The sequence below is a fragment of the Histomonas meleagridis genome (assembly GCF_020186115.1).
Source record: "Histomonas meleagridis strain 2922-C6/04-10x chromosome Unknown contig_67, whole genome shotgun sequence".
Taxonomy (NCBI): Eukaryota; Parabasalia; order Tritrichomonadida; family Dientamoebidae; genus Histomonas; species Histomonas meleagridis.
Genome location: NW_027150908.1, coordinates 169,305 through 184,526, shown reverse-complemented (window position 1 = coordinate 184,526; position 15,222 = coordinate 169,305). Strand labels below are relative to the sequence as shown.

The window sequence follows — 15,222 nt, the reverse complement described above, 5'->3', positions numbered from 1 at the left end:
AATTGCAGACACAAAGTTTACAAAAGTAATTGATTGCGATGGAGAAGAAGAAGAGTTGGAATAAGTAAAAATTCATATCTTCGATTGTTATGATCATTTTTTATTTTTTAGAAAATTGAGGAAAGAAATATAAATAATATTTTATTATGTTATTTAAATATCGATTCGTGAAAATTTATGTCACAAATTTCGAAATTTCGAAAATTTAATTTTTGAAAAATATGTATATATTATCTTTATTTGATAACATATCTTGTTATATTGTTTAGATTTGGTTTTGTTTAAATTTTTTGTTACAAATTTCGAAATTTCGAAAATTTAATTTTTGGAAAAAATCGTAATTAATCGATCCTATATTGTGATAAACCTTAATGTATTATATACACTTTAGTCCTATTAATTTTTTACATTAATTTGATGTCAAAAAAATCATATCAATTTTTAAAAATCAAATAAATTCATTAATATAGCTCATTAATAAACTTGACATATGTTAAAAACTTCGATAAAATATTATTATATACATTAAAAATTGGATTTTTTAGGGATAATTAAATTTATAAATTTTTCTAATTTCGGATTTCAATCACATTTCTCATGTTTAGTAATGTATACATATTTTATCACTCGAATTTTGTACAACCAAATATATTGCAATCTTGAAAAAAAAATATAATAATTTTTCGGTAAAATGATGTTCATTCAATTATTGAATGATAATTCAATATTTATACAGAAAATTCTGCGTAAAAAGCAGTTAATTCCAAACATTTATTCAAAAAGTGAACATTTTTTTTGAAGAATTAACCATTACACACATTCAGATATGAGCGATAATATTATTATCTCGTAAATTTTTCATTTTTGTATGAAAAAAATAGTGAAATAATTCATTCTATTTTCAAAAAATGTTAGAATATTTTTTGAAATATAAATTCAATGAAATATATAATTTTTAATGACAAAAATTGATATAATTTTAATTCGATAATAATCTTTGTTCAAATATTACCAAAAACACGGGGATTCAACTTATTCAAAGTCTCATATGTACATGAATGTATATCTTATAATATTTTCAAAGTTACCAAGAAAATAAGTGTATAAAGTTATTGTCATTATGCTAATTGATTTTATGGGAAATATGAATTTATCGATCATTTTTTGATATGATCACAATTAGTTCATTTTTTAATCATAGTTATAATTAATAATCATTAATAAACTGTATATTAATCTTGAAATAGTTCAACATGAAAACATTTTCATTTTAGATCTTAAAAGTCTTCTTTGTAATTATAAATCACTTATATATATATATCCATTGAAATATAACATTATTAAAGATTTTTATAGGTGATTTCACGAATTATGATCCAAAAAATAATTGTAATTTACAATTTATATAATTGTAGCATAAATATAATTTTCCGAAAAAATCATTTTTAAATATTTTATAGTTTCCTCTCTATAATAATGAATGAAATCTACGCTCTCTTATATATTTTATATCAAATTCATTAAGTACAATTACTTTTATTACATTTCAAGTTACTACTATTTCTTATGCATAATATAAAGAATTTTTTTTTAAGTTAGGTATCATAATAATTCATATAATTATATTAAATTTATACATTTTGTTCATTGATAGATCAAGATAACTTAGAATATTTGAAAAAAATTTCATTATTTAAATCATAAGAGAGAGACTAAATTAAGGTAGAGAAGTCATAATTTATTATAATAAACAAATTAATATAATATACATATTTAAAAATCATATATACTCATATTTATTAATTTAATTCATGCTATGTTATATTTGTTAATGGACATGTATATTAAGTGTTTTTCAATGTTATCCTATGTTAACTTTTTTTCCGGTTCTTTATGTTATCTCAACTTTATTCATTTTTTTTTTTTTTTTGATGATGCTATTTCATGCTTATCAAAAAAATTAATATATTCCATTCTTTTTTTATCTTGTTAAATTAAGTTTATTTATGCTTATTCATTTTAATTATGTGTTTTCTCCTTGCATGTGGTATGAGTGTTATATGTGTTTATGTGCCGGATGATATATATTAAAGAGAATAGCTAGAGATTTGCATAATACTTATTATATGATATTTATATTTGAATAATCTTGGAATAATATATTATTTCTCAAGGAAAATTTTTAGTATTACCAAAAATTGTTTGTAAAAACTAGTCTTTTGCGATTATGGAATCGTAAATGGAGCTTTATAGATATTTATTAACATGTTAACATTATTATAAATGATTAAAGGAATAAAATACACTAATAAAATTATAATTTTATATACAAATGTTATTAAAAAATCTTGTTTTTATGAACACAGCCATATAATAAATGTTGAAATACCTAATTCTCTTTATTACAATAGAATAACTTATTTTATAGAATATTATTACATGAAATTATAATTCCAAAATCAGCGATGTCAATTTCTCCAAAATATTTTATCTCATATTGTATTATGTTCATATATGTTAAAAACCATGCGATTTTTCGTGTTGTATTTCATTCGAATAATAGTAAGGGATTCTAATTATTCTTTTTATTCACAATAAAGTAAGGACACTTAGTTTGAATAAACTTTATACAGTATTGAATCGAAAATTACTTTAAATGAATTCAAATAATATTGTTATTTCATTTGATTCATTATATCTTGTAGCTTATTCACTCATGATTCTCCATGTTTACTTATGTTAATTCAAATTCATTTGTGTTTGTATATATACCTACTCATGTTCATTAATGAATGCTATAGTTAATTCATGTTTATTTATTATTCTTTATGTTGTTTTTAAACAAAAATCTATTTGGTGACATTTTATAAATTTTCAGAAATTTATATGTCAAAAAAATGTAGAACATAGAAATCAAATTTGAGAAGGAATATTTTCCCACAAAAATATTTTGGAAGGGAATTTTTCAATGCTATTCAAAAAATCACGCATAATTGAAAGGCATTTCCACTTTTTGAGAGGAAGGTATTCAAATTTTCCCTTTTGCTTGGAGAGTACCATTACAAATTTAATCAGCAATATTTTATTGATTATATAATACCACAATTTCACGAAAATGTTGATCATGACAAGAAACAACCATTTTCAAAAAATATAAAGATTCATATGGATAACTGTCCTATACATAATGGATCACTTGTTGCTCAAAAATTAAATAAAGAAAAAATTAATAGAATTCCTCACCCATTTTATTCACCAGATCTAAGTCCATGTGATTTTTGGTTCTTTGGAATGGCAAAGGAAAACCTAAAGGGTGTGGAGAAGAAGATTTAGAAAATGAAATTATACGCATATTCGACGGTGTCACTTTCGATAAGCTTCAAATGGTGTTTAAAGCATGGATAAAATGACTTGGATGGGTGATTAAGAATCATGGAGAGTACTACCATAAATAAAAGTTAATTAAAATGATATATATCTTTTATTCATCGAAAAAAGGGGGTGGGGTCAGAACTTTTTGGACCCCCTATATTATACGAAATTCGCAGACCTATTTTAAACACACAAAAAATGTGCGAGATGGATCCATTTTTATATAAAATTCAAAGTTGGAATAACTGGTCGCACGAGATTTTGAGAGATAAAAACAACAAATTTTGTGGATGTCACATGTTACATTATCGTGTTTGCAAGAAATCATATTTAAATGATGTGTGCATTGAAGATTACAAATCATGTACAAATTATTACGGTTTATAAATATTAGTTATGATAGTAGAATATGAAAATGGGAAAAACCAATTATTGGCTTTTAGCATTGAAAATAGACAAAAGTATGTTTTTGGACAATTTATTAATTATGTGATAGGTATTGTAGGAGAAATTAATTGCTTTGTCTGTGATCGCAATCCGAGTCAAATTCAAGCAATCAAAAAGGTTTGGCCTTCATCTCATATTATTAACTGCTATATTCACTTAGGAATAAAACATTAAACAATCTGTATCTAAAAAAATTTATATTTTATTCAAAAAAATGAAAAAACACATTATATCAGAAGAAGAATTTTTGACATGCTTGTAATGAATTTATTTTTGAAAAAGGGAGAGATAATTCAGCTTCTAATATATTAAATAATATAATTATAACAAACTGAACATTAACTTCCAAGCATTATTTTAGATTATGGACATAGAGATAATGACACATCTAACTGAGTCGAAGGATTTTTTGGTTTATTAATATTATTACTTGAACATAAAGTTGAAACATTAGCAAATGTAATAAGAGCGATTTTTATCCGTGCAGAAAGATTATGTTTAACTTCTATTAATGAAAAACCCGTCTCAGTTCCTGAAGATTTAATGACAAATGAAGAATAATCTTCTGTTGGTACTTTACCTTTAAATATTATTCTTTCCAAGTATGAAACAATCAAAACAAAAGGATATTTTAATATTCAATATAGTGATAATTGTTGCATTATTAAATCAATATATGGGATTCCATGTCGTCATTTAATGTTAGAAAGAATTAAAGATAATTGTTTCCCATTAATCAAATTGTCTGATATTCCATTACGATGGCAACGCATTAAAGAACCAGAAATTCCAAGTGATATATGTATTAACTTTAAACAGACTAACAAAAAAAAAACAGAAGACTATTCATATGAAGGATATGTAGCAAAGTCTGAAAAATATTTTTCAAATGCACATCGAAATAAAGATATAAGAGAAACCTTAGACGAAATACATATATGTATTCAAAAATATGATGAAAAATTCTCAAATTTATTATAAAAAAATCATCGTATAACAACACGATTTCCAGAATAATTCTTTCTATTTACTAATCTCGATTTAGCTAGTTTTAAAGGGCGTGGACAATTGCTCGTAAAAAAATTGCCCTCTACATATGTGTCTAACAAATCGCCATCAAATGTTACAATGCTTTTTGACCAAAAATCAAAAAGAGTACTGATTAGTTTCGATCTAATATGTATAATTAATTGTTTCATAAAATCTGAGTTTAAGATGAATTAATATATGATCCAGAAGTCCTAGAAGTGATACAGCTAATCTTACAAAGAAAAAATAAATCTGAGAATGAAAAAGAAACAAGCAATTGCAAAAAATTTGTTCGGAAGATTCGCAATAATTCATTGAATAATGTTTTTCACCATGATTTCAATATAGGAAAACCTTCCATCATTAATTCGGATTTAATGGATAAGGTCAACAATATGACGATAAATAACATGAAAATGGGTACCTGCACGATATCTGATCTGGGTAGGTATATAATGCGGATGTGAAGATTCCAATAACCCTTAGGTCCTCGTGATCGTCACGAAATCGATAATTTCTGGTGGGGTCTCCGGAGGCCGTAGACTCCACCATCAGCTCGCTCCGCTTGCTACAAAAATCAAAAATTATTCATTTTTGTATATCCATACAATTCACTCGATAATTTGGTTACTCATTCAGAATTTAATGAACGCGATACTTTTTGATAGATACGATAATTTACTTTTTACACCACTTTTCGCATTAACCTATCAAAAACCTCCTATAACCAACAAGAATTGTTACCGATCATGTTTGGTCGAACATTTATCTTATTCAATTTATCTTCGGCCGAACAAATATCTTTTTTAGTGGTAAACTTAATTTTGACGAATCATATTATTTGATAAATAAATTTGCGCCAAATTCTAAATAGAGAATGCATATCATAATTGAACACTTTATTCTCATCATTAATGATCATGTTTATTCTATTGCTCAAATTGGTGACAATATTGAAGATAAGGATCCAGCTGCTATTGTTGTTGCATTATTCTTTGATCCTAAAAATATTGATATGTAAAAATTACAACAATTTTATTATCTCATTAATTTTAATAAATAAATACTTTTTCTGATGATATATTAAATTCATCCATTAATGTGTTATATTCTTTATTATATTGAGAATTAAAATCATATCCATTAATCTTAATTGAATTAACTTTTTTAATTGGATTTACATGTTTTAAACATCCAGGTTCAGGATCTTCATAACTTAATCTAACTTGATTAAAATCAATTTCTAGAATTAAACTTATAGCTTGTATTAAATCATTAGCATTAATAATAATTTTTCCACTATTATCAATTAAATTTGCTATTAATTTTATATTATTTGTTTTTAATATCGCACTTAATGTTAAAGCTATATGTTTATATTTAGCACTTGCATTATCAATATTAAGTTCAGTTTCTCTTGTAATTATTTTTGGTGTTTCTTCATTAACTTCAGGATAATGTGCTGGTGTTTCACTATTGTTATTATTAATAATAACTTTACAATTAGCACTAGAACTATTATGTTCAGTATTATTCTTCCCTACATGGGGTGAGAAATCACTTATTTTAATCATAAAAAAATAATAATGATTTTAATTTTTTATTTAATTATTCACTCCGTATCCAGTAACTTCTTTTATATAAGCACCGATAGCATCTTTGATAGTATTTTGTTCACCATTCTTATCTTCTATCATTTCGATAACAGCTTTTTTACAATCACTAGTATAATAATTTTCACCAGTTTCTTCCATAACAAACTTTTTATCTTCATCAAATTTATTTTGTAATCCATATGGAAATTAATGAAAATTGAATATTATATAAGAACATTGAGATAAGTAGCTAATTCATTATTTATACCCCTTTCTTTATATGACATTAAAAAAAATGAATTTTATTTTATCATTTTTTATTCAATTTCTATTTTTTGATTATTCACGTAACTGTGTATAATAAATATCATAATTTATTAAGAAAACAAATTTATAAATTTATAGATGAAAAATATCATCCTACTATAAAGAATCCTTTACAAAATATAACACCTGAACAATTAGATCAAGCTTATCAAATATCTAAAATGGAATTATTAAATCAAATATTTAATGATGATTTTAATAAATATAATGCTTATGTAAATAAATTAAATGTTTTACAAAATTATGCTAACTCAATAATGCCTCAAAATCAAAATGATCAATCTCAAAATGTTTTATAAATAAAAACTTAATGTCATTAATATTTTCTAACGTTCGAAAACTGACACATTTGAATGAATAAATGTACAATGATTCTATATTCTATAAAAATTTGAAAAATAGTTTGCACTAACTATATTAGAAAAATTAAAATTTTGTGAAATTAAAAACATTCGGTTCGCACTGGGTTGTTATGATTTACTTCAAAATTTCCGGCCGCAAGCGGCCGGAAATTTTGAAGTAAATCATAACAACCAGCTCAACTCATGTTCTATTTTTATGTTATATTAATTACAAATTTTTTTTTTATTTTTATCATGTTTTTTTACCCCCTAATTATTATTATCAATTCTTACTAAATTTAACTTTGACATCTCAATGGTCGGATAATCATATTTGAGTTAAAAATTTCATGCTCACAGAAAAACCTCATAATCACTTCACTTCTCTAAATGGAATTCTACAATGAATTCTTCGCCATAAACAGATTCATTTTCGATCATTTAACCAACATAGCAATAAAGCCTACTCTTTCTTCTCTTTTTTCTTTTTTGTGTTATTCAATTTCTTCATTCCGTACTCAACTTTTGAAGTTTAATCTTCCAACTAGAATTAATAGACTTATTTCATTAGCAAAATCTGCTACATTATTACTGGGTTTATCCAATGGGAATTGAAAACACTAATGCGGCAATCAGAGGATGAGATAATATTTATAAAACTTTTAGAAAATATCCGACAGCATAAAGATGGTGAACCTCTAGATCCTGAAGTAGAAAAAGAACTTAAAAAGAGATTTTGTCCCGGAAAAGTCGATGATTTACTCGAAGCAATAGATTTCTTCGTTGGTGGTGATAATCCTAATGGTATGGTTATTACATTTTCAAATCAACATGCACAAATGTATAACATGTTAAAATTAGATAAGAGGAACGAAATCTATAATTGCAAAAAAATAAAGATTGATGCACAATTTTTCGTTCGTCAACAAAACTCTTATGTTGGTAATCCAAATGATGGAATAGAAGATGCTATAAGAAGACAATTATCAATTACAGATATACGTGCTGCTACTAAATCTGAAATTTGGATCTTATGTGGAGCAATGAAAAAAAGAGAATATAATTCGATCATTCCATTTCAATTAATAATTTCTAATGGTGCAAGAGTCATGCTACTTCAAAATCTTAATGTTGAACGTCATTTAATAAATGGTTCGAGAGGTTATGTCTATAGATATGATGAACAACTTGATGTTCTATTTATTCGATTTGATACTCAGGATAGCAATGAAAATCCAGTAATGGTAACAAGAACAAAATCAACTGAGTATCAAATTAATAATGGAAAAATAATTTTTATGTATCAATTCCCTGTAAAGTTATCATGGGCAGTTACTGCACATAAAAGCCAAGGTCAAACACTAGAAAAATGTGCAATTGATATCGGTGAAAAGGCTATCGCCCATGGATCACTTTATGTGGCTTTATCTAGAGTGAAGTCTTTAAATAATGTAATGCTATTTGGTTTGTATAAATGGCCGGATGGTGGACCTACATTTCATATAAATCCTTATATTCAAACAAAACAAAATGAACAGGCCGAAAAAGAGTTTGAATAAAAGATCATATACAAATTTTTTATATAATTTTGATATGTGTGAGTTATATATTAGTTTGTTGATATTTAAAACAACTAAACGCTCAACATAGTTTTCTTTCTGTTCTATCGTCACTTTTCTTGTTTTTATGTAATTTTTATGGACAGGAAATTAGTGTTAAAAGAATGAATTGATTTTGATCGTATTTCCCCATATTTGAATTAACGATAGATTCAATTTTTACAATTATTAACTAACTTATAATATTTATCAATTTTCGAGATCATGGAAAACGATCAGTAAACTATTCAAACAAAAAATATTTGATAGTACGCTCTTTATTCAGTTCGAATAGTCATTGTGATCAAAACTCTAAGAAAACAACATTATCACTATCCAATTTTATGATCGTATTTTTTGACATAAACTATAATCGTAACTTTGCATCTTACAGTCATTTTGGCATTTTTTTTCTTTAACGTTCATCTATCGTACTATTCAAAAATTACTCTATCATAAACCGATGAAATTAATTGAATGGTTTACATCACTTCACTAAATGTTGTCTAGAGTACGAGTGGGGTGTGAAATTGAATAGTTTACTATGGAGTACCCCTTGTTTGTATAGTGACTGATCGGTATCTTCCGGATGAAAATGAAGATGCGAAGATCAAACTCATTTTTTAGTCACAAAACAATGAAAAAAAGGTTGTTTACTGAATGAATTGGAGGATTCCACGCATTTGGTCTAATTTGTCCTCCCTGAGTAGCTCCATTAGGTAATCTCGGATAAGATCACGGCAATTGGTGAGGCAATTTGATGGTTCCGCCGTGATCGACCCTTCCTTCCACAGCAACACAAAGTAGAGGACTTCGTCGTCGCCTTCCATACGGAAGTAGTGGTCAAGGATGCATTGGACCGGGTACTCTTGTTCCATTGTCAAATGAATTTAGGGTACCCTAATATAAACTATCCAAATATAATGATTTATTTGAAACTATTATGATGTTTTTAAATCATTTCAAGTTTTTTAGTGTATGTTAATATGATTTTTTTTAAAATAATTGCCCTTCAATCCCCCGAGTGTGCTCGCTCCGCTCGCTACGAAAATCAAAATGATTTTTGTAAGCCATACAATTCGTCTGAAAATTTGAATGCGCATTCAATTTTGAGAGAACGGTAAACTTTTTGAGAGGAACGATAGCAGTTTTAGCACCACTTTTCGCATAAACCTATCAAAATCCTCGCATAACCAACACGAATTGTCCCCGGTCATCCCATTTATGTTTGGTCGGACATTTATCCTATTCAATATATTTTTGGTCGGATGAATATCTATTTTGATCGCATGGCAAACTTATTGTATTGAAACCAATGGTCAGCATATTAAATTTTAAAATGCCACTTCATCACTTCACTATATATGAATTCAGAGTTCTATTCAGTGATAAAAATTGCTGATTTCCTTAAAGTGAAAGACCCAGATGCTGTAGCAGTAGTCATATTTTTCGTACCAAAAGATGATAAATTAGGCAATTTCAACAATTTTATTATTAAACCAATTGGTATGATTATCATAAACATAAAAATTTTCAAGATTTTTATTTTGTTCATAGAAAGTTGGTCGAATTCTTCAAAAAAAAAATATCAAAGTATCAATACCAATAACTGATAATAAAAAGCCACCAATTACTAATAATATTCATTATCTGGAGATTCATTTAACTCAATTAGAGAGTAATTTCGGAAGATGGTATCAATCATTTCTGTATGAATCAAAGAACGATGAAGTTAATAATATACTTATTTCACATAGAATACCTGATAATCATGAATTCCAATCAGTATTTGACATGAATTCTATCGATCCCGATAGTTTTAAAGCTCTAGTTTGAATAAAAAGGTTAATCACTTCATTTTTTTAATGTCTGATAATGAATTTCCTTTTACATTTGATTTCTATGATGATGATTATTTTAATAATTTTATCACTTCACCTGTTGACATTGCTCAAAACAATACGAAAAAGTCAATTAATGTTACTTATGTTTTTTCTTCATTATGGTCAGTAGAATAAATAGTCAAAGAATTAAATAAACAAAGAAATAATGTTTATTTTATTTATTTTCTTTTTCATAAGGTATAACATATATTCTACTATTTTGTCTTTCAATTGGATAATTCGTCAATTTTTCAAAATAAATTGAATTACTAATAGTTAGTTTTGGTAACTTTATATACTGAATAGAAGGATCTAATAACTCAGATTCTTCTATCGTTGTTAAATTTGATGTCTCATTGTCATAATAAGTCTTGATCACCTTCGTGCTATCAGACATTAATAAAAAATGAAAATTTTATAAGAATATAATGAATTTTTGAAACTAAACTATGACAAATGGGACGCAGGTGTTCTTTAAGGACGCCTGGGATTTGGAATAGTTTCAAAACAATATATATAAATAATATTTTATTATTTCTTTTGTCCAACTAGCGCATTTGTCTGATGATGAATTTCTTTTTACATTTGATTTCTATAATGATTATTTCAATAATTTTAACACTTCACCTGTTGACAATGCTCAAAGCAATACGAAAAAGACAATTTATGTTACTAATGTTTTTTCTTCATTATGGTCAGTAGAACAAAATGTTAAAGAATTAAATAAACAAATAAATAATGTTTATTTTATTTATTTTCTTTTTCATAAGGTATAACATATATTTCACTATTTTGTCTTAAAGCTGAAAATGGTATTGGTTGTTCAAATATAATTGCATTCGTAAATGACACTTTTCTCTGTTTTTCTATATCTTTTTCCTTTGTAATTTCAGGAATATCTAACCTATTTTTGTTGTAATAGGTTTCTATAACCTCAGGTTTATAATTCGACATTTATAAAAATGATTTAAATTTTAACAAAATTACTTTGAATTTTTGAAACTAAAATATACCAAATTGGACGCAGGCGTCCTTTAAGGACGCCTGGGATTTGGTATATTTTAGTTTCAAAAATTCAAAAAACAATATATATATAAATAATATTTTATTATTTCTTTTGACCAACTAGTGCATTTGCTACACCATCTATAACAGGTGAGAATTTATCTGCTATTTTAATTCCTTTTGCAATAGCACCTGCATGACCAGGTAAATTTTCAATTCCAGGTATTTTACCTACTGTATTTACAACAAGTTTAGCTACTTTATTCCAAACATTTCCAATAAATCTACCGACTGGTTTAATAATTTTATTTTTAATCCAAGCACCAGCTTTTTTAAATCCATTTTTGGTTTTGTTCAAAAAACCCCAAGGCATAAATAATAATAAAAATAAATTCATTGTTTCATTAAATCCTGTAATATTATCTTATTCCTATCTTTTTCTATTACATCTTTAAATATTATTTTACCATTAGGTTTATATGGTAGAATTCTATTTTTATTACCTAAATTCCTTTCATGTTCTAACCATTTTTTCACATTTTTGTTGAATTTTTCTTGTTGTTCTTTACTTGACTGAAATTTGTTCAAACCTTTTTTAATTTTATTCCAAAAACCCCCATCCATTTAAAAATTATAAAAAATATTTTTCATTTTTATTAATGTATTATAATAATACGCAATCTAAAAATGAACAAGATCATCAAGGTAATGTTGGAGCTTATTTTGATCGTCTTAAAGATTTAATTGCTAAAAATGATGGTACTCGTTCTTTTATTTTAAGAACTGAAGATTGTCATGATCAAAATGCACCATTTAATCAATCTCAAGAAACTAGATTAAGAATTACACATGGTGATCATATGGTTTCACAAATAACTGAAGGTTTTATTAATTTTAAACTTAGAATAACTGTACAATTATCAAAAGCTATTTCATCTAGTAATTTACAAGATCCTGAGAATTTAACTAAAATATTTATAGGTTTTAAGAGTTCTAATCAATTATTAGATCAATTACAAATTATGTCTAATAATATTTCTACTGGTTATCAACAAAATGAATGTTGTCGTGAAGGTTATTGTTATTCTACAATTAAACCTTATGCTGAAAAAGAAAACTAGAAAATATACACATTCTTTATATGAAAATGTTTCAGAATATTCTCAATCTGTTTGTGGTACTTATGTTGATTTAAATACAATTGCAGATGGAAATAAACATGATATCGAATTTGAAATGAATCTTCCATTTGAAGATATATTAGCTTTACAAGCATTTGATTTATATCCAAATAGATTAGTTGGTGATATTGAATTAAAGTTTTATGTTAAACAAAATGGTTTAATTTGGTGTCAAGTAGATCCACGTAAAATTAAAGAAGTGAAAGAATTTTTAGAAGATTCTTCTATTAATGCTACATTTAATAATTTACCTTTATTTACTCATGGTTTTACTCAAATTGGTAATTCTGCTAATATAACTACTACATTTAAATGTGATACTGAAACTAATCATACTATTGATACTGCAACTGAGAATGTTTCTTTATATTGTACAGGTTTAACTGTACTTTCATGTAAATCTAATATACAATGTGAACGCTCACGTGGTGGTTACGTATTCGACGGCTTAGATTCTAATGGACAAAATATACCAATACAAATTAAGGGGCAACCTATATATACTCAAGCTAACGATACTTATTATAATGTTGATGATGCTGGAAATCATCCACCTCCCCCTCAATTATTCATTTGTCGTGATACTTATTTCACATTAGATTTACATAATGGATTGAAATATTATGTTAATAATGTAATTGCATAACTGATGAGAAATGAAATAGAACCATAGTTACCAGCTGGTATAGTCTGTGTTGGACTGATTAACAAAGCAATACCATCATTAGCACTAAGATTTCGCGACAATGACGTAAAGATACGTAAATCATTACATGGTTGTGATGTATCGTATACCAGATGCCATAATAAAGTTATGAAGACTGTAGTATTGTCCAGTAGGATTGGTTTGTGATGTACCAATATATTTTAAGACCACATGGTTTGTTTTACTAAATGTTTTCCATCAGTTCTTCAATGTCTTCATCAGTCATTTGCAATACGTATTGATTTAGAAGGTGATTTGCATTAAGGTTATCAAGCCTTACCCAAGAATGTGACATATCGCATTTTCACTCCACTTCAAACCAAACAACATTGCGTCCTTCATTGTGGTTGAATCTGATATCGTGATCAATTATACGAGTTATTTCGTATTGCATTAATAAAATGACAAATGTAAAGCACTGAATTAGATATGGCTCGACATTGAATAGTTAGCTTTATGCGAATTGTAAACCTTGGGTCTTTGTTTGGCAATTGAATAAGGAACCTTGGCCCAGGTCCCTTTATCACTTTTTAATCATCTTGGCCAAGGTACCTGATTAATGACCTGGGTCAAGGTGCAAAGGTCCCTTTTATATATCCCTAGGCCAAGATTTGGTGTCACTTTTGACCATTGGCCCAGTTGCTTCCAAACCCTACCAGTATATATTGCGAATTTTTGTGCGAGTCTAATTGTCTTCGTTTGTGCAGAATGAATTGCTTTTTGTTTTCACTACTCTACGTTTTTTGATCCATCAAAAAGTTGAAAAATTTTGTATATAAAAATTCGAAGTTTTATAGTATAACCGCCGCGAAGCGGCGGTTGATACGATAAAACTTTTAATTCTATACAACTTTTTTTCACTAAAAAATTCAATGAATAATTATTAATTTTTAAAATTCGTCTTCAAGACCTCAAGTTTATATATAACATTATTTTATTATATGCTATTTGAACAACTTGTTGAAGAAAGCAGAGTTCAAGAACAAAATTCAATTAGACCAAATTCTTAAAACACATACAATAGTTATATTAAAACGTATGAAAAAAAAATTTAAAGAAATTGAAGGAGCACCTGAACCATTTCCTATTACAGATGAAAAAATGGCATTCTTATGTTATATTGAAGATATTCAAAAAAAAAAAGGCAACTTTAAATACAATTAAATTATATGTTGCTTCATTTTCACATTATTTTCGTATAAATGATTAAAATGATTTAACAAAAAATGCCAAATTTAAAGAATTTTAAAAATCAATTAAATTAAGTTTAACTTTAAATCCCCCTTATCAAAAAAAAGGGGTATCCAAAGAAATAATGTCCAAAATTGTCAATCAAATTGATTTGACAAAATACTATAATTTACGATTTATGACTGCTATAAGTTTGATGCATTATGGATTTTTAAGAATTTCTGAACTTACAAATTTAAAATAAAATGATATATTAATTGAAGAAAATGGAATTACTTTAAATATTCGAATTTCAAAAAATGATTCATTTGGAAAAGGATGTATTTGTTATATTCAAAATTCGAATACACCTTATTCTCCTTATATTTTATTAAATAGACTTGAACAATTTCCCAATGTTAAATCAAAAACATATCCATACAAATATAATATATCCAATTTTAATTCTAAATTAAGAATTCTTATTGATTTAATTGGTATTAAAGATACTCAAAATTATTCTTCTCATAGTCTTAGAAGAGGAGGAACTACTGAAGCTGCAAGAGCA

At 26.3% G+C, this 15,222-nt stretch overlaps 1 protein-coding gene across 1 annotated transcript; it reads left to right on the top strand.

The window, feature by feature from the left end:
- Positions 1-7,734: 7,734 nt before the first annotated feature.
- GO595_008358 (ATP-dependent DNA helicase PIF1) lies at positions 7,735-8,670 on the top strand (the record flags this gene model as incomplete). The annotated part of the gene is made up of 1 exon (XM_067921923.1): positions 7,735-8,670. The coding sequence occupies one exon, from the start codon at positions 7,735-7,737 to the stop codon at positions 8,668-8,670; it is 936 nt and encodes a 311-aa protein (XP_067771503.1).
- Positions 8,671-15,222: the final 6,552 nt, after the last annotated feature.